This window comes from Mesocricetus auratus, unplaced genomic scaffold (genome assembly GCF_017639785.1).
Source record: "Mesocricetus auratus isolate SY011 unplaced genomic scaffold, BCM_Maur_2.0 Super-Scaffold_4256, whole genome shotgun sequence".
NCBI classification, from domain to species: Eukaryota; Metazoa; Chordata; class Mammalia; order Rodentia; family Cricetidae; genus Mesocricetus; species Mesocricetus auratus.
In genome coordinates this window covers 131,921,884-131,948,751 of record NW_024429182.1, presented here as the reverse complement: position 1 = coordinate 131,948,751, position 26,868 = coordinate 131,921,884, and the positions used below count along the sequence as shown (strand labels likewise).

The following is a 26,868-nucleotide window of genomic DNA, read 5'->3' as shown; positions in this document are numbered from 1 at the left end:
GTTAAGAGAATGAAATCCTGAGGCATGCAGTTGACCCTCTGTGTGCATAAGTTCTGCATCCGTCCATTCAACCAAGTGTGCTTTTGAAAACTTTGGTTTCTATGCTAACTGGAGTAGTTTGAATTTAATTGCTCCCCATAATCTTATAGGGAGTGCCATTATTAGGAGGTGGCTTGTTTGGGTGGGTATGGCCCTGATGGAGAAAGTGTGTCACTGTGGGGGTGGGCTTTGAGGTCTCCTATGCTGAGGATACTGCCCAGTGTCTCAGTCTACTTCCTGTTGCCTGCCTCAACTAAATGTTTTCCTTTCTAAGAGCTGCTGTGGTCATGGTGTCTCTTCATAGCAATAGAAACCCTAAGAAGCTGGTGTCAGGGACTGGGGTGTTGCTGTGATAGGCCTGCCCATATTTTTGTTTGGAGTAATATGGACTTTGGGAGTTTGGGTTAGGAAAGCAGTAGAATGTTTAAAACATTTAACATTAAAACACTATTTAATGGGCCATCCTAGTGGGAGCATGGGAGACAGTGGCGCTGAATGGGTCTTGATGAACTGTGGTGATCAAGAGGTTACAGAGGAGAAGGTAGTATGAGGCCTAAGACTGGTATTGTGCTGTTTTGGTGAAGAAAGTGGCTGCTTTCTGCCCTTGTCCAAAGAGTCTTCCTGAGGCTAAAGGGAAGAGTTTGGATGAATTCCACGGGCAGAGAAAATCTCAAAACAGCCCAGAACAGACTCTGTTTTGTGGTTACTAGTGGTAACAGTAAGGAAGATTTATGATGAAAAGGAGCAAGCTGAGAAAGGAAAACTGTTTCTGGAGAAAAGAGCACCAGGAAGTGGAATAGAGCTAAGCTCTGTGTTCATGGAGATAAACACATTAAGAAATGGAGTAAAGGGAGTATTGACCTCAGGGCAAGATCCCACCCAGCTAAGTTTCCAACTTGTGAAAAGGAATTAAGGAAAATTTTAGAATCAGGTGCACGCCTTTACTCCCAGCACTTCGAAGGCAGAGACTTTCAGATCTCTGAATTTCAGGCCAGATTCTGTTTCAGGACAGCCAAGCTTAGGCAGTAAAGGTCAAAAACAGAAGGGTGTGAAGATATAATTGAATAAGGGGGCCCTGTTCCAACCCCAGCAAGCAGCAGAACTCAGCTTCCTGCCTAAGGAGAGCCACTGAGCCCAGGCATGTGTCAGGAACATCCCTGAGTGGAGACCTAGAAAGGCCATTGCATGAAGCTGTAAAGTTGAAGCCTAGATTGCCTTGGAGAACCCAATATGTTAGAGATGCCAGAGTCATGGGATACCTGCCTAGGAGAGCTGCTAACAGGGAGTGTAACTAGGCCAAGAGAAAGAATAGTGTTTCATGGACTAAATGTTCCTCTTTTTTTCTAAAGAGTGAGCCTCAAGTTGAGTAGTTGTTTTCTTCCAATTCACATTCTCACGTGAAGGAGAAAGGAAACCAAGGAAAGAGTCGACAAAATATTCCAGGAGAAATGTGAGCTCTCCCAGGGACACACCTTACTGGGTCTAGGTTAGGGAGGGATGCTGTGGCTAAGGCAGCATGCTACAGATAGAGAGGAGGGAGCAGGAAGACAGGGAGAGAAGGAAACAGGAGAAAAGAGACATCCTTGGAACACACACCAGCAGTGCTCAAACTGAGAGAGGTACGATGGATTACCTGGTGTGCTGAAGCCAGCAGCAGTGTTTGGGTCCCCGGAACTGGAGTCAGCCACCTGGTGATCAACACTTGGAACCTATAAAAGGAAACACACAGCATCACCCTTGCTTAGGAGAACACCCACCCAGGCAGCCTCCAGGAACACCAGCAGTGCTCTGAGCCCTCAAATTCCTTCTTCAATCAACATCGACTCCAAGTTATCAGGGCGAAACGTCCCAGAAAGTTCCCAAGGGTGAAATAGGAATCTCCATGCACTGTTGACTATGCTGAGTTCATGTGGGTGCATCCTGGCACGCTTAAAGTACAGCGGGGGACATGTGTAAGTTCTGTGCAAACAGCACTCTATTTCATGTAAGAGACTTGAGCATGTATGGATTTTGGCGTGGGGGGCATCCTGGAACACACACCCGGGGGAACAACTAACTGTGCAGGGTGGCTTTAAGGCTCATCTGGTGAGAAAGAATAGAGATGTATACATACATTATTTTCTCCTCACCTAAATTTAAGAGGTGGGGTATATGTGAGAATCAAGAGTTCAAGAATCATTGCAAAGATTGAAGCCTATTTCACTGGCTTTCTGCACTAGGGGATCTTCCAGGGAGCTGGTATACCCTGAGTGTACTCATCTTCCACTACGGCAATATATAGAACCAAGACAGGTGTGCTGCATAATTTTCTGTCAACTTGACACAGGCTAGAGTCATCGGAGTACCTCCACTGAGAAAATACCTCCAAAGGCTGTAGGCAAGCATGTAGAACATTTTCTTAATTAGTGATTGATTGATGGGGGAGGGCCCAGCCCACTGTGGGTGGGGCCAACCCTGGGCTGGTGGTCAGAAGGAGTATGGCAGGAAGCAGCACTCCTCCATGGCCTCTGCATTAGCCTCTGCCCTGTTTGAGTTCCTGTCTTGACTTCCTTTAATGATGAACAGGAATATGGACGTCTAAGCCAAATAAACCCTTTCTTCCCCAACTTGCTTTTGGTCATGGTGTTTATCACAGTAACAGAAACCCTACTAAGACAAAAGGCCACAAAGGATCTTTGATTGTCACAGTGGGACATATGACAGTCCCCACCCCCAACTGCCTTCTCTGACTCTTTCTCCTTATTCTGGGAAGAATAAACCATGGAACAAATGGTCCCGAGACACGGCATACTGCACCCCAGCATGGCTAGGGCATGGAAGGAGCACAGGACAAAAGGCTGCCCCCAAGGGAACTCCCAGAGTGTGCTTGACTTGCTTACACCTTGTCTTCCCTTTGTTCCCTTGCAGACAGAATCAAGAGGAACCCTGTAGGCTACTCTTGTCAAGGTCCAGGTGCACACAGGGTGGGGTGCTAGTCTAACTGCCAATCCACAGTGTGACAGCAATGACATACCATTAAGAGCCACCCTTGGAAAGTTCTCTTCCTGTTCAGGGTTTCTATTGCTATGACAAAACACCATGGCCAAAAAGCCAATTGGGAAGGGAAGGGGTTTATTTGGTTTATGTTTCCACATCACTGAAGGAAGTCAGAGCAACACAACTCAGACAGGGCAGGAACCTGGAGGCAGGAGCTGATGCAGAGGCCACGGAGGGAGCTGCTTACTGGCTTGTTTCCCATGGCTTGCTCAGCCTGCTTTCTTATAGAACCTAGGACCACCAGCCCAGGGATGGCTCCACCCACAACAGGCTGGGCCCTCATCTATTGATCACTAATTAAGAAAACGCCTTACAGCTGGATCTCATGGAGGCATTGCTTCAACTGAGGCTCCTTCCTCTCTGATGACTCTAGCTGTGTCAAGTCAACATACAAAACTGACCCGTACAAGAAGTGACTCCGATCTGGAGAGGCCTCAGGAAACAGGATTCAGAAGGTTGAGCCCCCTGGCCTCCTGCCTCGTCTTACCATTCCTGAGCTGTGTGTGATGCAGTTTCTTCCCCTACAGGTACAATTCTTCCAACTGTGCTTCAGGCATCTAGCACAGGCCCTCCTGGGCTTGAGTCATGGCATACCCTGTCCATGGGCCACCCACCCTTCCCCCAGCTCAGGAAACAATATCTGACTTCTTGTATGATTTCAGAATTGCTTTGGGGACATACTGGCAAGTAATGAGCTCAAGAGGAGACTGGGGAAGGTGAGGCATGCCCCTGCGGCTTGGTCTAATTCCAGCTCAGGTAATTACATTCCTGCCTCCTGTGTTGCCTGACACTTCAATCAGGTGGTTGCTATTCCTCATCTCTACTCTGCAAACTGATGGGGTTAGGACAGGTGGCTCCAGCTGTGGCATCAACACAAAGGGTGTGAGCTGCTCCCTGTTGTAGTGGTAGGGAAGTGGGGTGCAGAAGAGAGCTGGAATCAAGCTAACGCCAGGGAGGAGAGCAGCCTCCATGCTGCCTTTCATCCACTGATAGGCTTTGGAGCAACAGTGCATATGCTATTCTCCTCCCTAAGACCTCCAGGACTGCTGGGGTGGGAGCTGAGGGAAAGAGCATTCGTGCCACCATCGCATCTACACACATCTTACCCCCTACTGTATTCACTGTACGCCCATAACCAATTTGAAAGTGTCTGGCAAGAATCTCCCACTAAATAACAGAAAGAAACTGCCTAAAGGGCTAGGGCTATTTCATTCCAGAACTCCCTCCCCAATACCTAACCCCTCCCCATATATATATATATATATATATATATATATATATATATATATATCTGGGAGAGGTAGAGAGGAATCTTAGGAACCTGCTGTCTGAGAAAGACAGCATTGGCAATAAAGAAATATAAATAAAACAAGAGAAATAGAATCCACAAAGGGACAAGGTCAAGAGGAAATTGGATTTGCTTCATATTCTGCAGGGTATCATTCACTTCCCTCTGGCTCCCGTATTCAAGCACCAGGAAATGTGGTTTGGAAAAGAGATGGCTCCTGGGAGCGCATCTGCCACTTCTGAGTAGAGTGTTAGGGCTTTAATTTGAATCGGATGGCAGAGGTCACCTGTGGGGGAAATGGCCATTCGGTTCAGTAGCACTACCGCGGCAGGAAAGGGGACGGGCAGCCGTGGCGTGGGATCTGAATTGTGATCGGAGCTCAGCCACTAAGGCTCATCAACAGGGACCTTGGCAGGACGAAGAGTGTGAGGACTGTGATAGACAAGCTTCATACAGGACGTGTCCCAGGACACCCCAAGCCATGTGAGACGGTGGTGGTTTAATGAGGAATGCCTGCCATAGTCTTGGGCATATGAACACTTGGTCCTGGTTGGTGGCACTGTCTGGGTATGTTTAAGAGGTGTGGCTTTGCTGGAGGAAGTATGTCACTGGGGGTGGACTTTGGAAAGTAAACATCATGCTACTTCTAGTTCTTTTTGTTGGTCTCTGTCTTTGTGTCTGTCTGTCTCTGATTTGTGCTTGCAGCTCAAGATGTGAGCTCTCAGCAAGCTACTTCAGCTGCCACGCCTGACGTTTCCCTACCATGATGGAGTGTCATCTGTCTGGAACTGTATGCCAAATAAAGCCATTCTTCTATAAGCTGGCCTAGTCAGGATGTTTTATCAAAGCAACAGAGAAGCAAACTAGGGAAGGGCCCGAACCTGGGACTTGCTAGTTCTGAAACCTACGTGGATCAGTCCCTGTAACTGAAGGACCAACTGGGATCTAGGCAGACTGGCTCTGTGGGAAACGCTGCACAGGAATTCTGCCCCATTTCTGTGATGTGCTTCTTACTCCCAGATGAGGTTAACCATCTAGTATCAGATGCATGAAGAGCCACTGTTTGGGGACAATATCAACTGACATGGAGAATGAGGATTTTATATACTCAAGGTCCTCTTTGAAACACTTCACTAACCAGTTTTAAAATGTAGGGGTCATTTCCTTTAAACATATAATTTATAGGACTCGCAACTGGTGATACCGTGCCTGCCCATCTCCTTTCTCATAACTTCTAGTATATTAGACTTCCTTTCCTAGCTGTACTGCTATCCAGTCAAGTACTTCTGGTCAGGTCAACCTAGACACTGAATTTATCAGAGGCACTTCCACAGTCTGACCTGCAAGGTCAGAAAACCTGTACCTGGAGCACTACAGCAGACAGCCCCGCTCAAAGTCTTCAGTGACTACCCACACCTGAACTGAGGGGATTTGCAAGGCCAGCATGACGCTCCTGGAAAGAGGATATTCTTGGGAAGCAAAGCCTCTGACAGGGTAGTGCCCAGGCCTTGACACTGTACAAGGGACACAATCCATTCACCCAGCCCTCTCTTATGAAAACATGATTACCACCTCACAAAGAGAAGCCAAGAAGTGGGTCCCTAGCAGGAAAGTGGAATTCTATGATAGCAAGCAAGCAGGTCAGACTGTGGAAGTGCCTCTGCTTCCACAGCAAGCTTGCTGAGGAGTGGGAAATGGCAGAGCCTCCCGCCCCGGGCAGAAATGAAATTACATACTACTGCAGACATGGCCTCTAGGTCCCTGCTTCCCAGGATGGAGCTGCCCATTTGCATCTCATCATCACCTCTTGACTTCCTGGTGTGTGCCATCCACGGAGGGCCTTGGTCCTAATGTACTCTCTCTGGGTCCTGCCATGTGGGTTTGTTGATGCCTCCCGCTTCTAGGTGAGGTACCACATTTGCCTCCAGGATCCTTCTTGTTACCCTCTTCACCACAAACCTTGCCACAGCGGTCTATTCCCATTCTCAAAGTGAGTCCCAGTAACAACAGGAGTCCCTGGCACACACAGCTCAGAGAAGGACCCAAACACCTGGCAGTAGAGACAAATCCCTGACCTGGGGCTGCCTAGCCTCTTACAGCTCCATCGAATCATGTCTGCAGCAATGGCGAAGACAGCTCTTGTCCCCTGAGTCCTTAGTCCACAAACCCAGCTCCCCCTTCTCTGGTCATGGGTTAGAAGTTATCCCAGTTCCTTTTGTGTTCTCTCCAGACACCTGGGGAGCACGGAACACAGGGCTATGTGTCTTGCTACAGGAATTAAGTTGAGTAACCAAAGGGCAAGTTCACGTATTGATGTGCCCAGGCTGACATCAGCATTCCACTGTACAGGACACACAGAGGCTTCCTCACAAGGCTGTCGCTAGTGTCAGTGACACAGTCAACATTGTCAGGGAGCTTTCTGAGGACAGGTCAGGAAGTGTCATGTGCACAGTAGCTGGTCTTGTCAGGGCCAGAGCCACACTCACCTGGCTGGCAGGAGTCTGACCAACCACAGCCTCATATGGTGGCGGCAGCTCGGCAGGGTACAGCATGCCAGGGCTGTTGATGGCAACATCGTATAGGGTGCTGAACGGAGAGGAAGCGAAGTCCAGGTGGAGGCCCCTGGAAAACAGAACAGCCATCACATGGTCATCCCCTGAGGACAGAGACCAGTGTCTGGCATTTCTCTCCAAGTGTTGACTGTCTAACACTTGTCATGTGGAAAAATTAAAGCCTGAGTCACTGGGCAGGTTTAACTTTCGTCTTTCTTCTGAAAGATGCCCATATTTCATTGAACACTTAAGTTCTGTCTATTATAATTAAAACAATGATAAAGCTGATGAAATTTCTAATTAATGTTCCATGCTCTGTGATGACTGTCACTCAGGAGCAACTTTGCATATGTAAGAATACAACAGAATTGCAATCCCCATTAAAATCCCAGCACAATTCTTCACAGACTTTGAAAGAATAGTAATCAACTTTATATGGAAAAACAAAAGATCTAGGATAGTCAAAACAACCCTATTCAACAAAGCAACGCCTGGAGGCATCACCATCCCTGATTTCAAGCTCTATTATAGAGCTGTAGTCCTGAAAAGAGCTTGGTATTGGCACAAAAATAGACAGGTAGACCAATGGAATCGAATTGAACACCCGGATATTAACCCATACGCGTATGAACATCTGGTCTTCGACAAAGAAGCTAAAAATATACAATGGAAAAAAGAAAGCATCTTCAACAAATGGTGCTGGCATAACTGGAGGCTAGCATATAGAAGGATGCAGATAGATCCATGTCTATCGTCATGCACAAAACTTAAGTCCAAATGGATCAAAGACCTCAACATAAATCCAGCCACACTGAACCTCTTAGAAGAGAAAGTGGGTGGTACCATTGAACGAATTGGTACAGGAAACCGCTTCCTGAACATAACACCAGTAACACAGACACTGAAGTCAAAATTAATACCTGGGACCTCCTGAACCTGAGAAGCTTTTGTAAGGCAAAGGACACAGTCAACAAGCAAAAAAGCAGCCCAGAGAATGGGAAAAATATTCACTAATCTCACATCTGACAGAGGGCTGATCTCTAAAATTTACAAAGAACTCAAAAAGCAAGTCTCCAAAACACCAAAGGATCCAATTAAAAGTGGGCTACAGAACTAAATATAGGATTTTCAATAGAGGAGTCTAAAATGGCTGAGAGACACTTAAGAAAGTGCTCAGCATTCTTAGCCATCAGGGAAATGCAAATCAAAACAACTCTGAGATACCATCTTACTCCTGTCAGAATGGCTAAAATCAAAAACACCAATGACAGTTTATGCTGGAGGGGATGTAGAGAAAGGAGAACACTCGGTCCACTGCTGATGGGAGTGCCAACTCATACAGTCACTTTGGAAACCAGTTTGGAGATTCCTCAGGAAAATGGGAATCAGTCTACCCCAAGACCCAGCAATTCCACTCTTAGGCATATACCCAAAAGATGCACATTCATATAACAAGGACGGCTGCTCCACTATGTTCATAGCACCATTATTTGTAATAGCCAGAACTTGGAAGCAACCTAGATGCCCCTCAACTGAAGAGTGAATAGAGAAAATGTGGTATATTTACACAATGGAGTACTATTCAGCAGAAAAAAACCCAATGGAATCTTGAAATCTGCAGGCAAATGGATGGTACTAGAAGAAACCATCCTGAGTGAGGTAACCCAGTCACAAAAAGAGAAACATGGTATGTACTCATTCATATATGGATTTTAGACATGGATCAGGGGAGTGCTAGCCTACAGTCCCATTGCCAGAGAGTCTGGGAAACAGAACCTTCACCCAATGACTGATGGAAGCAGAGGCAGACACCCAAAGCTAAACACTGAGCTGAACTGAAGGAACCCAAGGAACAGAGATGGAGGACTGATTAACATAGGGGGCAAGACTGGGCTTGTTTTCCCACAGAAACAGCTGACCTGAACAAGGGTTAGCTCTCGAACCCCAGACTGATGGCTGGGAATCCAGCATGGGACTGATTCAGACCCCCTGAATGGTGGTGTCTGGGAGGAGGCCTAGGTAATCTAAGGGGCCTTGGGTAGTAGATCAATATTTATCCCTGGCATACAAATGGACTTTGGCACCCATCCCACAATGAGAGATGCTCTCTCAGCCTGGACTTTTGGGGGAGGGTCTAGGCTCTGCCCTGGATGAAATAACCGACTATGGATACCCCCATGGAGGGCCTCACCCTCCCTAGGGAAGGGAGTGGGGATAGAGGGAGGGAGGATGGGGGCTTGGTAGGAGGTCGTGGGAGGAGGGGAGGGAGAGGGAGAGGGACCTGGGATTGAGTTGTGAAGCAACCTTGTTTCTAATTTAAATTTAAAAATAAAAAAGACATTAAATAAAAAAAAGAATACAACAGAGTTCATTATTGGCCTATGGTGTCATTTAGGTGACATTGTAAAGACACCAACAGAAATCTTCTATTCAAGACAGGCCTTATGCTTGATTGTAATTCTAGCATGTGGAACACTGAGACAGGAACATTATGAGTATGAGGCCATTTGGGGCTACACAGAGAGTTCAAAGCCACCCTGGACTGTACAATGAGTCCCTGTCAAGAACAAAATAAAAGTAGAGCACAATAAACCCAACACTACCCCAAAGAACAAAGGTAAGAAAAGAACTACTGTATCTCCAGGTCACATCTCCTTTCTTCATTTCCTGTCCTTGTGAGGCACCTGCCTCTGCGCCCGCTCTTACTCTGTTCCATTCCACACCTCTTTCTCCCCAGCTATCACCACTTCCTCCTCCCCCTCCCAAAGATGCTTCCTGTCTGTGGCTTCTCACGCAGCAGGGGACACGGGACACCAAGAGGAAGACTGACCTGTGGGCCTCCGCTGTGGGTGTGCAGGTGTATTCCGGAGGGTAATAGGGTGGAGGCGGGAGGGGGGCAATGAACTCATCAAAGTCCAGGGTCTGGTGGAGAATGGTGCCGTGTGGGGTCACGCAGGCAGCGCCGGCTGAGTGGGACCTCTGTGGGAAGAACTGGAAAGCACAGAGAACGGTGTTATTCCAGATCTTGTATGGCTGGGGGCTGACAGAGCTAATTGCAAGCCCATTACTTATCATGGTAAAACGCCTAGTTTAACCTGTCAAGCCATGACTGTTAAACACACACTTTACAAAGGATAGCTCTGAGAGGGCCTCTCTCTGCTCTGCTTCCTCTACTGCTATGTAGGATGCCTTTGAGTGTGTGTGTGTGTGTGTGTGTGTGTGTGTGTGTGTGTGTGTGTGTGTGTGTGTGTTGTGGAAACTGTTGCCTTGGAAGTCTGTAATACAGTTCTTACTGTGAACCTTCAGTCCCGTGACTCTAAAGCTTAAACACAGCAGTCAAAAGGACAGGTGCCATTCATGCTTCCCACCAGCACTGTGTGAGCAAAGGCTAGACTTTTAGCATGCTTACTCCACAAGTTCCTATTACGAAGTACACTCGACACACGCCTATACATAAGTCTCTTCTCACAGTCATTGTGAGCCTAGTATGTCACACACACACTTCCTTATAGTTCACTACGGGGCCCTTTGGATGGTAGTATCTAGAGATCCACACACTTTATCGTAGGACGTTGTTCTGAAGGTGAAGAAGGCCCACCATGAGCTCCAGAATGTGGGGGCAACTGTGGACACTGGCTGCGACTTGGAAATATCAAGGGGAACACGCTTTAATAAAACAAATGCTCTTTGCCTGGATTTCTGTTTCTAACATATTAACAAATACTCGTTTCTCTTCCTACCCTCAGGGCACTCCTGCCAGAGGTCACCTGTTCCAGGGAAATGCCTGAGACACTAGGTGTAAAATGACCCACACTTTCCCATAGCATGCCAGCGAAGTAAGAGAAAAGAGACAAACAGTAAGAGTCACATGGACACAGTTAACCACAACAGCTTCATTAGCAAATACAGTCCTCCAATCAGTGTGGGAATGGGATCTACAAAGCGTTCAGGAAGCAGGTGAGATATAAATGGGCCTCGAACGACCCGTGGGGTGGCAAAGGCTTTGGGGGCGCCTCCAGGCTCTAAAACAGGTGACCAGTGGATGGTGCACTTCAGAAGAGGCAAACAGTAAGGATTTGGTCAATCCTTAATTCTGGGGATGCCCAGGGGCCAGTGAGGACTTTAGAGCTTGGAGGCAAGCAGCACCCAGTGGTGGCAGGAATAGGTTGGGCTCCTCCAGATGGGGCCAGGCAGTGGGAGAATTTCTGCACTAGCAGGGGAGAGTCCAGGGTTTGGAATATGGTCAAACGCAGTGAAATCGGTGTGCTCTGGACTGACGACTGTGTCTGAATGAGGGACACCTGGGATTAAAATGGCCATCTCCAGCCTTCCCAATGCATAGCACATTCCCTGCCCTTCCATCTAGTCTGGCTCACTGCTGTTTCTTTAATTGTGGGAAATCAGAGGGGAACTGATGGCTGTGAGTAGGTTGGATGTGTGCTGTCACTCTCTGCCTCTGAAGCTGTTAACCCTTATGCTTGCTGCTCGATAGCTCGGCAGTAACGGGAGGGCAGATGGTCCTGGGCCTATTTTGGAATTAGTCTCTCTGAAATGAGAAGAATCCGCAGCATACTCCAGCAAACCTTATGGAATGCAAAGGCACCCAACCTCTGGGCATGACTTTGTCTTTCCTGTTTTCTTTTATAAGTGGCCGTGGTCATGGTGTTCTAATCCCAGCAATGGAAAAGTAACGAGTACACGGTCAGACTGCCTGCGTTTTATCCTCCATCCTCTCCTAAACGGGGCCTGGCACGTGCTCAGCCGACATCAGCCGAGTGGAGGGATGGCGGCCTGCCTGCTGTGGTGCCCTTGCTTTCCTGCCCCCGCAGAAGCAGCCAACGGAGCATCGAAGGAGCAAGCTGCCTGGCCTCTCCTCCTGGCATGCAGTCTCCATCTTGTGCAGGAGCTATTTTTAAACCGGCCCCGATGAGCTCATGCTGTTGGAAAATCTTTTACCATCATGACCTCTGTACACCGAATTCCATCCAGTTTCCAGCTTCCTTCCAACCAGTGCCAACCACCCCCTGCTCCGAACAAGGTCTGCACAGCCACCCTCCACACCATACGTGCTTCGTTTCCTCTTCCTGGCAACTTAGCTCCTTCTACCTGGCCACCTGCCAGGCTTCCTTCAGGCCTAGGCTGAGTGTCCGTGACTGGAAGGCCTGCCTGCCAGCCCATGTCCTCCCCGACTCAGGCCCCATGCTCCGGAGTCTCACATCTACACCTCCACGGCCAGGTATAAAGCATAATTCTACATCTCCCAGAGAAGGTAGAAAATGGGCTCTGAGGTATCCCTGAGTGGTTCTGTCTTCCTGGGCTGTCTAAACCACATGGAGACACCAGCACACTTGTGTGCAGAAACTGGCTGGGCTGCTCACAAATTCCCCTAGGGGTTATCACTCATCCAATAGCAGTGTGCACCGGAGACCTTATGTCCTGTCTGTTATGGAAGAAGGGGCTTCTTCCAGGAACATCTGAAAGCCCAGGGCACTGAGAGCTGCAGTTATTTGACCCTGGGTAGCTGCCCAAGGCCTACAACATGGAGCCCCTAAAATTTGGCTAAGTTCACACAGTCTAGCTTCTGTAGCCTGGAGGAGTCTATGAAGAGGTTAATGGACCTCAGACTACCAGTCAGAAGTCTGGTCTCCAGACACCGAATGACCACTGAGGCCCACGAGACTGCACCGTTCCCGTTGTGCCACCAGGAATGTAATATGAAATGCCATCCTGTGTCACAGCTCCATGCAATAGGCTCAAATGAAGGTTCCTATCAAAGCCACTTGTCTCTGTCCCTATCTTCTGCAAGGGAACAGGATGAAGGACAGGCTTGGGCAGCAAGAGTCTGGGTACCTGAGGGTAGGAATTGCCTGATGCCTGGCTCACTGCCTTCTCTGCCCCCAGCTTTCTCTTGGCATTCTGGCTCTTTGGGTGACTGTTAAACTCCTGGGGTGGGTCACGACCTTGAGCATCCTGTACGTCTCCCAGCTGTGTGCTCACACTCGTGTGCCCTTTCTGCGGGGGCTCCACTTAAGGGAGCACGTGAGCAGAGGTGAGAACATCCGGCACCTCCACAAGGTGACTGACAGGCAGAGCTGTGTAACAGCTGAGGGTGCTGCTGAGGCTAAGGTGGCCATGAGGGAAATGGCGATGCAGCAGAAAGCAGGGAAATGAGACTGCACGTAAAAACAAAATGAGAGACAACACTAGAGACACTTAGGAGGTAAAGCACCTCCTCCACTGTGCTGTGCCAATACGAGGGATTGTATCATCATGCAGTTACTATGCCGGCACGCGTTAGAAGTGCTGGGCTTTAGCAGCGTTGACTACAGGAGTAATGCTCGCCATCTTGTGCATTCATGATGTTAGTTCCAACTGCAGCTAATTATCTCCAATATGCATTCAAGTTATAGAGAAGATGTGGGTACTTAGTGCTGCTGAGCTCCTGGGTACAGTCATGACCTTGAGTTGCCTGTATCCACGAGCCAACTATAGAGCTGCGTAGTGGTTCCTACAACCAACCAAGGAGGCCAGAGAGCAAATGGGTGACTGTGTCAGTCCATGACACCAAGTTGGGACTCCTCTGAAAAGTTAACATGACAGTTACATATCAGCCACAGTAGGAATCATGGCTAGCGCCTGCTAACACTCCAGAGTCAAGTGAGGATGGCAGTATGGCAGAATGAGGGCCCTTGGATGGTTCACGGCTGCCTTCCTTGCATGGCTTCCCCTGGGGCAGTACAGGAGGATGTTCTCCTTTGATGTCCGCTAAGAGATCCAAGATGGGGTTATGCTGGAGAGCTTTATATCACCTGAAATGAGTTAAAGTCATCTGAGAGTAGGGAGTTACAATTGAGAAAATACCACCAGAAGATCGGGCTACAGGCAAGCCTGTAGGGCATTTTCTTAATTAGTGATTGATGGGAGAGGGATCAGCCCATGGTGGGTGGAGCTATCCCTGGACTGGTGGTCCTGGCTTCTATAACCCCCTGAATCTGGGTATCAGTGAGGAGGCCTAGGGAATCTATTGAGCCTTGGGCAGCAGATCAGTACCCATCCCAAGTATACACACGGACTTTGGACTCCCATAGAACAATGTGAGGTGCACTCTCACCCTGAACTCTTGGGGAAGGGTCTAGGCCCTGCCCTATATGAAATGACAGACTATGGATCCCCCATGGAGGGCCTCACCCTTCCTGAGGGAATGAGGGGATAAGGGGGGGTTGGGGGGAGGGCACGGGAGGAGGGGAGGGAATGGGAGAGGGACCTGGAACTGACTTGTGTAGCAACCTCGTTTCTTATCTAAATTTAAACTGGAAAATAAAAATAAAAATAAAAAAGAAAGCAGACTGAGCAGGCCATGAGGAGCAAGCCAGTAAGCAGTGCCCTCCATGGCCTCTGCATTAGCCCCTGCCTCCAGGTTTCTGCCCTGTCTGAGTTCCTGTTCTGGCTTTCTTCAATGACAGACTACACTGCAGAAGTGCAGGCCAAGCAAACCCTTTCCTTCCCAACTTGCTTTTTGTTCATGGTGTTTTGTCACAGCAATAGAAGCCGGAACTAAGGCATGGTCTCAGAGTGTGGTCTAGGACCAGATTTTACCCCCTCAGCCCAGGTTCCCTATGTGGGGAGTTGTTCAAGAATGTGTGTAAATACAGCAGCAGGAGTGGGGCACATACATCAGGAGTACCCCACATTTCTCTCTGAAAAGAGCCTTGACTGTTGGTTATGAGGAATGGGCCAATGGGAGGCTGCACACATGCTCATGAGGGCTGCTCCCAAGTAGTGACCTTAGTACTTTTTAGAGGTGCTGTGACTCTGGTATGACACTTGTCGAACATGTTTAAGATCAGGGTTCAATCTCCAGTACCACAAAGACACACAGACACATAGATACACACACACACACACACACACATACACACACACACACACACAGTGAAAGAAACAGACAGACAGATTACACACGGACACACATAGAGAGTGAAAGAAACAGATTGCACACAGATACATACATACAGACACACATACAGAACCCACACACACACAATACAGTCACACAAACATAGACACACACTTAAATAATACTTCTCACTTTGAGAATCTCAAGTAAAAATAAAAGAAGAATGACTGGCAATTAACACGAGCCATAGCTGAGCTCAGCAGTTGGAAATCCAGCCGGAACTGAGACGTCAAAACACAGGAAGATAACATTGAGGCATGATGAGCAGCACATGCACAAGTGCCGCACCGACTTAATACAATCCCGATGTGATCTCGGAAATTGACAAGTTGATGCAGAGATTCACAGGGAACTCCAAGGACGTGGAATTTCACAACCATCTTGAGAATAAGTGAAGCTGGAGGATTCTCACACCCATTTTCAAAGTGACTGTAACATGGTGATCAGGGCTCTGAGGAATTGCCATAAAGACAGACTGATGACACAAAACTGAGAGACCCCAGATAAATCCACACGTCTGTGGTCAACTGGTTACCTCCAGTGACACTGAGCCAACTCAGTGGCATAAATGGTGTCAGGGACCATATAAAACTGGACCTCCCTCACAATGTGCATGACAACCAGCTCAAGACGCTCCTAAATGTCAACTAAGACTGCAAAACTCTCAGAAGAAATAATTTCATTTTCCTGGAAGACAGGATACCAAAAGCAAAAGTAGGAATGGGAAAGAGACACATTGGGCCCCTGTGTCCAGAGTACAGAGAGTACACAGAGAACTCTATGACTCAGCACTAAGACAATTCCAATCTTAAAAAAGTCAAGTCCCCTTCTCCACATAAGATCTATAGGTAGCCATTAAACACAGAAAGAGAATCAACACCATTAATCATTGGGAAAATGCCAATCTGCACTACAAAGGAATACTACCTCACAAGCACTAGGCTGGGGAAGTGGAATTCGTGGAAGGAAAATTATTTATAAACATTTGTATATGCACTTAGATATGAATGGAAGGGCTCACTGCCAAGCATTAGCGGTTGTCTCTCCCAGGGGCAGGTAAGGAAAGTCATTAACGTTTCTTTATGTACTGCTATGCAATTTAGCTTCATCCAACGACCATATATTATTCCTTTAATTCCGTAACTGGATGAAATGAAGTAACACTGAAAAGAGATCTCAAGGCATCTCCCTAAACATCTTGCTTACATCTGACTGGGTGTATCCACAACCCCACTAGGCAAGCTCACTTCTTCCAGGGTGCAGCTCCCATAGCCAGCCCGGGCCAGCCACACTTCATATGGCTACCCCGATTTAAAAAAATTCTACACATTGTCTGATCCATCCTCTCAGGACTTCTGGCAGGATGGAAAGGCTCAAACACTTAATGGCCTTCGGTGCAAAAGAAGCAAGACCAGTGTGTGGTGATATGCCCACAGGTTCACGAGGCTGGTCTCACAGATACCACAGCTGTAAACAGCTCTTCCTCCTGCGCCACCCCGCCCCCACTCCATGATGCTGGGGCATACACAGCTCTTCATATATCTTTGCCCATTGTGATGCCATCCACCATGCTGTTTTGCCCCTTTGGCCTTCTAAACCATGATCTAAATAACCTCTTTATAGGAGCCTACACTAGGGCATTTCATTATGACAGAAAACTAAGACATAGCTTTTGCAGTTCCTGTAACAATTTGATTGCTCACAGCATACCACAGTTAGCACAGTAAAGTGGCACTGCACTTGCAGTCAGTGCTGTGACGATGTCATTCCTGTGATGTCACTGCTGTGGTGTCATTCCTGTGATGTCACAGTTGGGATGTCATTGCTGTGATGTCCAGGAATTGACTTACACTCCTACCACATTGAAAAATGAAGGTAAAGCTGGGGACATAGCACAGTGGTAGAGTTATTCCCCAGCCCGTACAAGGCTCCACCCCAGCGCTGCCAACAAGTAAAAAATCAAAAATGACCACCAGGTGGTCCTGCAAGGCCCCGTGCATAGGTGAGGAAACTTCTGGACAAGCAGGTTCGGTCATGTGCTCAGAGGTACCACAGAGGCAAAAGCCGTGGGGCTCAGATGCAGACACGCTTGACACATGACCCCAGGCCTACTTCCATGTGGCAGCCAATGAGGACAATGTGTACTTTGGTTTAATTCTAAATGCTTACACAGCTAGAACATACCTTATTCTTATTTAGTTGGCAATTTTCATTTTAGTGTTTAAAAGTACGGGCCTACAAACTGCTATCATCTACAACCTACAATTGGTGTGATATTTACTGATCAATGGCAAAATCCGCCAAGATGGGTAGAAGCTTCTGATATTTATATTTAACCTTTCCTTTATGCAGCATGCTGGAGAAAATTGCCAACACGAGGCCTCGATGAATGAGGCCAAAAGTTCACCCTGTTGAATAACTGCTTAATTAGACACCTTTCAGAACACTGCGACCTCTCAGAAAGGTCAGCGCGCTCTGACAGCTGTGCGGAAGTACGCTTCGAGAGTGCACCAGGCTGCATGCCACACACGATTAGGACCAATGGAGTTTTAACATATTGGTAATGGTGCTCCCTGGCCTTCTGTCTTGCTTAACGGATGCTCTGCTAAGGGTTGGTGAGGATGAAGCCTTAAAAGAAAAGCCCACTGTAGGAACAACTTGTCTTTTCTTCCATGAAATGCATAAACCATGATTGGGTGGAGGGCACAGTGGCCTTGTGGGTCAGGCTGAAAGAGCCTGAATGTGACTTATCCCAGCCCCCAGTGGTGGTGTTGGGAGATGGGTCTAGTGGGAAGTGCTTGGGTCAGAGGGGTCAACCCCTCCTGAATGGCTTAAAGCTATCTAGAGGCAGTGAGTACTCACTGTAAGAAGCAGAGTTAGCTACCACTGGAGGTTTGCAGGACTGAAAAAACAAGCAAGGTTAGCCCTTTCTTCTGTCTCCAGCATGCACCCCCTTCCCTTCTGCCGTTTGCCATGAGGTTTACACCGGAAGCCAACCGCATGAGTTTGTGCACCCTTGGGCTCCCCACCCTCCAAAGCGGGATGCTAACTAAACCTGCTTTCTTCATCTTGGCTACTCTGTTACAGTAAGAGAAAACAAAGGCAGGCAGAGAGATAGCAAATGGGGAGGAGGGAGAATGACACAACAGGGGCTCCTACCCTTAGGGCCAAAAACCAATACCAATTTCTTCTTATTGTGAGTTTCACAATAATATATTGAACTCTAGGCTGTGCTCCATTCATGCTGAGACAACAAAGAGCCATCATGACTCATGAGGTGTGCGTTTATGTCATTTATTAATAAGAACGTGACCCCTGCTCTGACCTTACCACTCCCATGGGAGCAGAAGGTCTTTTTTTCCCCTAAAGACCCTGGCCATGACACCAGATGAGGGCCGTTGGACCATTATCTCAGGGTTAATTAGCAAATTTCCAAAGCAAAGAACAGCAGTTTTTCAGTCTGAGAAATTATCTTCTAACAACTCCAAACTTCTATTACAGAGAATTCTCAAGAATAAGGACAAGTCTTGCTCTGAAGATCCCAGAGGGTATCCACTACGGCAGGCTTTTGACTTACTAGGGGACACATCCCAGGTGCTCTGGGTGGGGAGGGGGGATGACTCGATCATAAACATGGAAATCAGCAGATGTCTGAAGTAAGGCTACAGCAACCAAATCCCTCTTTCCAGAGTGCAACACAAGGTGACTCCAAGGATCTCTGGGCAGTTTGAACCAACAGAACCCAGGATTCTCTAACCAGAAGTAGAGAACACATATACACCAGACTCCAGTTGGTTGCAGGGGGGCTGGGCTGGCCACTCTGGGAGGGTCTGGGCAGGAGCAGGGTCACTCACCATCTGCAGGACATCAGCAGAGACCATCTGCATGCAGCACATGGCTGTGGCCAATGCGCACACGATGGTGGAGAGGACATTGAGGGCACACACACTGAAGAGGAGATCCTGAAAGAAAAAAGGCAGGAAACGGTCAGTTCTTGCTGACCACCCAGATGCAGAATCCAGGGTACACAGTGTCCCGGGGTCAACACAGCATGGGCAGCTGCCCCTGCTTCACAGAAAGCTCCTTTTGCATGTGGCTGCATTTTATTCACTTTCCAAATTAGCCTTTAAAATACACGTTTACTTATGTTTTATTATGCTGCTCAAACAGTTCTTAATACAAAAACATGTCTTTCATAATTTTGGTAATTGTTAGGTAGTCAGTAAGATAGCTGAGAAAATATTGGGACGTTCATGTAAGAAGGTGGGTAATTTTTATCAATCACAAAATGTAGCTTGACAATGATGAGTGTTTATTAAAACGTCAAGTTTTTAAATGACTTTATTTTTAGATTTAGGGAATTGTGGACTCACATGTAATTGTTAGAAATAATGCTGAGTTATCATGTGTACCCACTGGTGGCATCTTGCAAAACCACAGCTTAGTTTACTATCCTAGCTGTGATAGTGACAGCACAGTCAAGACATAGAACACCCCATCACTGTGGGCCTCCCATGCTGCCTCTTATAAGCACACCTTCCTCCCTCCCCCTGCTTCTTACTCCAAATACCTGCTGTCAACTACTAGCTTGCTCCTCAATACCTGTTTTAAGAATGCTACGTAAATTGAATCACAAAGCATGTGACCATTTGCAATTGTTTCTTTTCTTTCTTCTTCATTCAGCACAATCGACTTCTGACCCACCAAGGCTGTTGTATGCATTAATAGTTCATTCCTTTTTATTGGTGAGTAGTATTCCACTACACAGATGTACCACAATTGGTTTAACCTGGGTAATTTGCAATTTGGGGCTAATACAAATAAAACATGCACATTTTTTGTGCAGGTGTTTATGTGAACTATAAGGTTTTTTTTTAATTTCTCTGTAGTAATTGTCCAAGACAACAATTGCTAGGTATAGTTATTGCAGTTAGTTTTGCAAACATTGAAACCGCTTTCTTTTTTGTTTTTTTTTTGTTTTTTGTTTTTTGTTTTTTTTTGGTTTTATGAGACAGGGTTTCTCTGTATTGTTTTGGAGGCTGTCGGTCCAGCCTGGCCTCGAACTCACAGAGATCCGCCTGCCTCTGCCTCCCGAGCGCTGGGATTAAAGGCGTGCGCCACCACCGCCAGGCTGAAACCGCTTTCTATGATGGCTGAACTATTTTACATTCACACCCACGATGCAAAAGTGATCCAGGCTCCCTGCATCATTGCAAACATTTTGTGTGACTTCTAGTTTAGCTGTTCTGATAGGTATGCATGGATTTACATCTCCAGCTCTATTTTGAATTTCCCTAATGTGTAAAGATGTTGAATGATTTCTTTTTGCTCGCTATTAACCATCTGGTTCCTCTTTAGTAAAATGTCTTTCAGGTTTTGCTCATTTTCCCCATTGGCTTGTTTGCCCTTTCACTCCTGGATTTTAAAAAGTTCTTTATACCAGTTCTTTCACAGGCATAAGACTTGCAAATTATTTTCTCAAACTGCAGTATATCTTTCCAGGAACATCCCATGGTGCCTGAGCTTGGAGTGCATTACAAAAAATGTCACCAGATGTGTGTGACTACAGCTACAAGACATTTGCTTCCTACCTTAGGAGGCTGAGGGTATAGAGCAAGACACTGGATCTTCTTGTTGTGGCTTTGTCTCATGGGAACAGGGTAACTAGTTCTCTCGGTTCGCTAAGAAGGACTTGAACCCCTGGAGAACTCCACTTTCGTGACCTCATTATGTCTGGAGTCCGGATGCTCTAACGACATCATAGTAGGGTCAGGATTTCAGCATATTAATTTGGGGGAGGAAAACATTCAGTTCATTGCATATGAACTTTTCACAGAGCACAAAGTTTCTTCTCTCCTCTCTCTCTCTCTCTCTCTCTCTCTCTCTCTCTCTCTCTCTCTCTCTCTCTCTCTCTCTCTCCCGCTCCCTCTCTCCGTTCCCATCCATCACTCTCCCTCCCCCCTCTCTCATCATGATTTGGGTGCCAAGTCTGTCTAGCCCTAAAAACTTACACATTTTCCCATGTATTTTTTCCCTAAACATTTCTAGAGTTTTATGTTCATGCCCATGACTCATTTTGAGGTAATGTCTGGATAAGGTTGAAGTTGCAGTTCATTTTTGTTCTTTAATTCTAATTTCCACATGCTCATTGTGAGTATACAGAAATGTGATTCTGTATGTGTGTGTGTGTCTGTGTGTTTATGTGGTATCTTGTGATCTTGAATTCATTGGTTCTAGCCATTTTTCAAAGATGCTTTGGCATTTTCTATGCAGAGAATTAAGTCATCTGCAGATGTTGTTTCTGTGTAATTCATACTGCTGCTCATTTTCCTTGCCTTAAAGCACTAGCTGGGACTCTGACCACAGGGTGTAACAAGACTAATGAGATGACAAAAACAGACACCTTCACCTTGTTCTCCATCTTAGCGGCCTACTTCATGGCACTGTGCTTTGTCAGAGGGTCTACTTCATGGTATTTAACTGTCCAAAGGTAATTCTTTAGGAAATTCATTCTCAAATGCCATTAATAGCATTCACAATAACTCCTAAGATTCACAAAATTGACCAATGATACATCACTCAAATATAGCTTTTCTGAATAGGCAAAAATATTATACACATCCCAAAAGCTACCAGCAAACACTATCTTTTCATTGAAGGACAAGGATATTGAGGTTAGGTGAGTATCCCTGAGAGGAACTAAAAGATGACTTTCTCAGTGACTGACATTATGCACGCATGGGGCTCTCTGTGTCCATCTAACTGTCTAGTACAGCAGCATTTCCAGGGCTTGTTCCTGTAGTCATGAGTCAGTGTCTTTAATTCTGTGACACCCTCTAGGAAGTTTTCCACTCTTGTGTAAACTGTCTGTCACTGCAGAAATCACTTAGAATCTCAACACCAACTTGTGAGATAGGAAAAGGGTGTGGTTATGACAATACTGTGGGAGGTAAATTTAGCTCATGACATTTCATGCTTCACAAGGTTGTACAGCCCAGTGTAAGCGTGGAATCAGAGAAAGAAGTCTGGCTTTTAAAATCTAAGCAGTGCTCATTCCTGCCATCTCAACACCTTTAAACAATGTGAGAACTGGACTCTGGTCAGCCCTGTGAGCCCAGGCTCTGTGTCTGATCCTTTCAGGTGGCTCTGTCCCTGGCCTCTAGTAGTTTTTTCCCCAGAATATGCTGATGGTGTTCAACAGAATACCCAAGGGACACCCTCCACAGACCCCACAGTTCTGTCTGTGTGCAGCTCTCCCCCAACTCTATCCTGAGAGCTCTACTCCATGTCTTGGTCATCTTATACTTTGGGTTGTGTCACCCCAACCCAGGAAGTCTCAGGGGGCCTACTGCATTCTTTCCTCAGCACTGAGGGAAGTTTCTTCAGGTAGTCAGCAAGAGAGGGGACTGTGGGACTCCCCTTGTTTGCTGACCTTCTCCCAGGGACCACGGTCCTTTATTGCATCCTCATATATTCTGTCAATTTGTTGACTGCTTCAGGCAGGAGGTAAATCTAGTCCCTGGCTACACTATCTTGGGAAGATGATCTGGGTGGCATTTTTGTTTTTGGTTATGGCAGAGCTGAGCAGGCTGTGCAAAGTTGCTATGGCCACCCCTCTGCTCCTGCAGCCACTGAAGAAGGAGTAAGCTGTGAGCTTGATCATGGAATAGAACACATACATAGTTCTACAGAGAGGATAAGGAGTTCAGACTGTGTTTTTCTGGTAATGAAAATCACCAATGAAAATGTGTGATTTTGGAAAAGTGGGAACAAGATCTTCATTTACAAACAACTGGGGAAGGCATAATTTGAAGGACATAGCACAGAACCTAAGCTTCCATAGTCAGCAAATGTCTGTTGATCCAAAGTTTGGAAACACTGAAGTGATTGGGGATATACTATTGTGTGCCAGAGCCCACAGGAGTATGGAGACAGCGTCTGAGCCAAACTTCAGAGCCCAAGGCAAAGCAATGCAGCCATGTATTGTTGATGAGCAGGGGCATAGTGAAGTGAGGACAAAGAGATGACAGAAAATGATCCTAGTGAGTGTAACATGAGACCTCAGTCCCAGGAACAGAGGGTGATGGGAGATGACCATTTCAAACAAGTATAGTCTGGGACATGGAGAGGCTTAATCGCTAGGCTACCATTCCCCAGACAAGCTAGAGAGTGGTTTGACGGTGACCAGCGCTGGCAGAGCAGAGTAGCAGCTGCCCCATGACCTTGACCTTGAGGCTTTTCCTCTGTGTCCAGGACCTATATTTACTCCCATTTCTAGATCCATCACATTTCAGGGGTCAGAGATCCCCAACCAATGCCCTGAAGTACATCTCTGCAATGATCACTGCTTTTACCTTATGGGCACACGGGAGAATACTCTGGAAGATTATATGTTATATATTTCACAAGTCTCTGAGGGTAATTCCAAGTTATAACTAAGACAGTGAGTGAGCCCTACCAATACAGCATAGCTAGCAATAGGTGCAGAGACGAATGCCCTGAAAATAACCCTCATCTCGCATATACTTCCACCAGCCTTAAAACCTCTCATATGAATACGCACCCTGAGGCAAACACCGCTTTATATCTTGTGAAGTGTGTTTATTTGAAACACATTCCAAAATGACGTCTCTCCCACTGTACCCCCTGCCCCCACCAAGTGCTTCCAAGTCTGGCTTTTTCTAACAGCACACCACTGGAATTAGGCTCAAATGTTTCTTTACAGTTCCTTTCTGGTTTAAATAACGCCGTTACCACCGTGACAGCTTTCTCAGGGCATGGCCACAAATGCTAAAATTCATGGTCTGGAAAATCCCTTTACATGGGTTGAAATGGCAAGTATGGAAACAGCATGGCTTCCATTGCTGATACCGAATCTGGCCTTGGGACATTTGTCACACTTACCTCCCACGCCATTAACACTAACACTTAAGAAACTCTCACAGAACACATCAAGCATAGAACAAAAACAAAAGAGGAAAGGAGTTTTAGATACTTAGGCAAATCTACACATGATGAATTCTCAGAATATTCTCTCCACTCCCAGTAAACCTGGAGCCTCACAGGGTAATTACTAGAGCCAGGTGGCAGCAATGAGAGCACACAGGTGCCTCCACATCAGGAAACTCAAGTTCAGGGCTTTCATTCCTTTGCCTCCTGGAAATGTCCTTGTGCAGATGACAAGCTCCTGTAATTCTTCTTACAAGTTCATTCATTAGGTTTTTCTCTCTGACATGCTTTCTTTCTTTGACTAATGAAAGAAGTTTCCCAGGCCATTATCAGCCGAGGTGACCTGCTGCTCCGCCTAACGCAGGGAAAGAAGCAGAGACAACAAATATCTGATGAAACCGAATGTGGGGTGGGGCCGGGCTTTACCTGGACTGCCATTTTAGATTCCTACTCCCAGTATTGTCTGTTTCCGTGGCACGTCTGACAGTGGCTAGGCACTCCTATCTGTGGGGGAGGCAGGCTTCCACCGGTGTGGGCTGGCCTCCAAGTTTCTACTGGCTTCGATCTTGACTGCTCTGCATAGCTCTCTTCCCTGTGCTGAGTTTGCAATAAGCAATTCTGAAGAAAGAGGAAGGAGGTGTCATGTGCCCGTAAGTGTAGATTCGCTGTGTAGGTGCAGATTCTCCAGGTTCCACACTCCTTGTCCGTCACCTAGCTTCCTGTGTGCAGGCCCCTACGACGGGAGCTTTGACTGAGAGCAGACACAGATCATTCAATCTGCACAGTGCTTCTGATGCGCATTTAGACTCCCTGTCTCTGAACCAGGAGTCTGCTGCCTTCTGTCAGAGAAGTAACAGCAACCAAGAACAGGCTGGTTTGTTAGTCTGAAAGGAGGTAAAGTCTCAGGCCCTGTGGGAGAAATACAAAACTTTTCCACTTCCGTCTTGAAGAACAGCAAGACCAGAAACCACGTCTTTTACCACCGTAGACAGTAGAATGGTTTGCTCATAAACATTCATTTGGAAATTTATAAGCTATCTCTTTGTGCTCTTTGGAATTTTAAATTCAGACCAGAAGGAAACTGTATTTAATTCTCACATTTCCAACCACATATAGAGAAAACAAAAATCAATTTAACCTTTAAATAAAGTAATGCAGAAAATGACTAAGTAAAATAAGACACACAAAACAACCCTTTAATTTTTGGTAGTATAATCAATGTGTGTGTGCATATGTATACTGTGACTGCTATCTTCCACATTTTTTTCATAGTTTTTGACAATCACAGAGCAGATTCTGAGGCAGTGGTTGGATACAGAAGACCTTCTGAATAGCTGGAGTTCATATCCTAGGAAAGGAGCTAAAACTAGACCATCCTATAAAGAAGGTGAGTGAAGCTGGCTGGGGAGGATCCAGGTGAGCTGTACTTTCAAGATACAAGTATCTTACCTAGGAATGCTGAATATAAGTGAACTAGCCTCACTATGAGTATCAAGAGCATGGGGACCCTCCTTCCAGGGATGCTGTATGTGGCTCCTTCCAGGGATGCTGTACATTGTGCCTCCCAGGGATGCTGTACATACAATGGCATTTCAGCTGCTCAGGAAACCTACACCTCTGCATCACACAGACATGCACCTTATCTCGGAACCAGAAACCCTTCTTTGCTCTCTGAAGGACAGCTTTGAACTTTCTTAAGATGTCTACAAATTCCTAAGTTACACTCATAAGTAAATATGTTCTTCATAGGCTAATTATTTTCTTATAGTTCTACAAAGTTTTAGCAGGGAGAAAACAGCTTAATGTTGCTCTGCTATTCAAGGACAGATACGCGGGCAAACACATCTGTCTACAGATCTGTATGCATATCATGTATGCACACATAGCATGCATGTCTGCATAAATATAATTGTTTTTTAAATAGATTCTGAATAGCTAAAATCATTGTGATTATAATTAGCTCTAGCTTTAAGTCACTATTTTAAAAACCAGACTGCCTAAACTTATAAAATCATGAAAATTTGAGTAGGAATTAAGAATGTTTATAAAAGGTCTTGAGTTCATAAAAATGGACCATAAATATATAATGGAAGAGTTAGATGCACTGATAAAGGAGTGTCCTTATCATTCATGACAAGAGTGGCACATTGTCTAGGTCTCCAGCAACACTCTTACTGTCAGTCACATTCAGCGGGTTAACCAAAGGCACCGGCAATCACCTATAATGTTTATGAATCTATGGGCCCTCACCTACCAATAGCTCCTAAAGAGGTAACCAATTTCTGCACCTGGGACTTTCACTTGTTAGCCTGTGGTGCCCAGTAAAGGCTTTGCTGCCCTAATGTAAGGCAACTCTAGTTTAAAAAATATATATGTATATATACATACATATGAACTAAATTATATATATACTTAGTTTCCATATGTGTGTGTATATATATTGAAGCTTCTATAGTAGTAGGTTTCCATATGGATTTTTTCATAGTCTTTATTGTTAGATATCCCTCTCCATATTTCCTCATCTAACTTAGCCTCCTATTCCCCTCCTCATTTGACCCTTTCTAGAATATGGAGAGATAAAAACTGTACTCTACTAGAGTAGAGTACCCACTGGCTAGCTTTCATGGTGCTGGAAGGTGCTATGCCCACTACCAGAGTAGAAAAGCACCTATTGTACCCAGCTGTGGAACTTTCCAGCTACAAGAACAAGGAACCTGGAAAGACACGCTGTCTGGTACAATAGTGGCATGAATTTCTTGACAGTAATCAACTCCTTTTTGATTTGGGACTTAAGGCCCACTCCACGAACTGAAACCCACACCTGGTTGGAACCAAGAACCTGTGAACAGACTGGTCATAAGCTCCGAGGGAGCACATGTTACAGGGTTTCTAACTATTATTACTCTGGTAAAGGGACATAGCATTGAGCTGGCTTCTAATGACTTATAATATCTGTATATCTCATATATTAGTGCATCTCTCGGCCTGTATTGAAGAAGCTTCTCTCTACAGCAGGTGGAAGTTGTCACAAAGACCCTCAACTGGTC

At 46.2% G+C, this 26,868-nt stretch overlaps 1 protein-coding gene across 3 annotated transcripts in view; it reads right to left on the bottom strand.

Annotated features, from left to right (window-relative positions):
* Fam189a1 (family with sequence similarity 189 member A1) overlaps positions 1 to 26,868 on the bottom strand; it is a 409,697-nt gene that overhangs the window by 9,376 nt on the left and 373,453 nt on the right. For all 3 annotated transcript variants that reach the window (XM_040730819.1, XM_005084412.4, XM_040730821.1), the window contains 4 exons: positions 18,727 to 18,834; positions 9,746 to 9,906; positions 6,850 to 6,985; positions 1,673 to 1,748 (listed from right to left, as the gene is read on the bottom strand). In XM_040730819.1, coding sequence (XP_040586753.1) covers positions 1,673 to 1,748; positions 6,850 to 6,985; positions 9,746 to 9,906; positions 18,727 to 18,834 — 481 coding nt within the window. The remainder of the gene's footprint in view (positions 1 to 1,672; positions 1,749 to 6,849; positions 6,986 to 9,745; positions 9,907 to 18,726; positions 18,835 to 26,868) is intronic.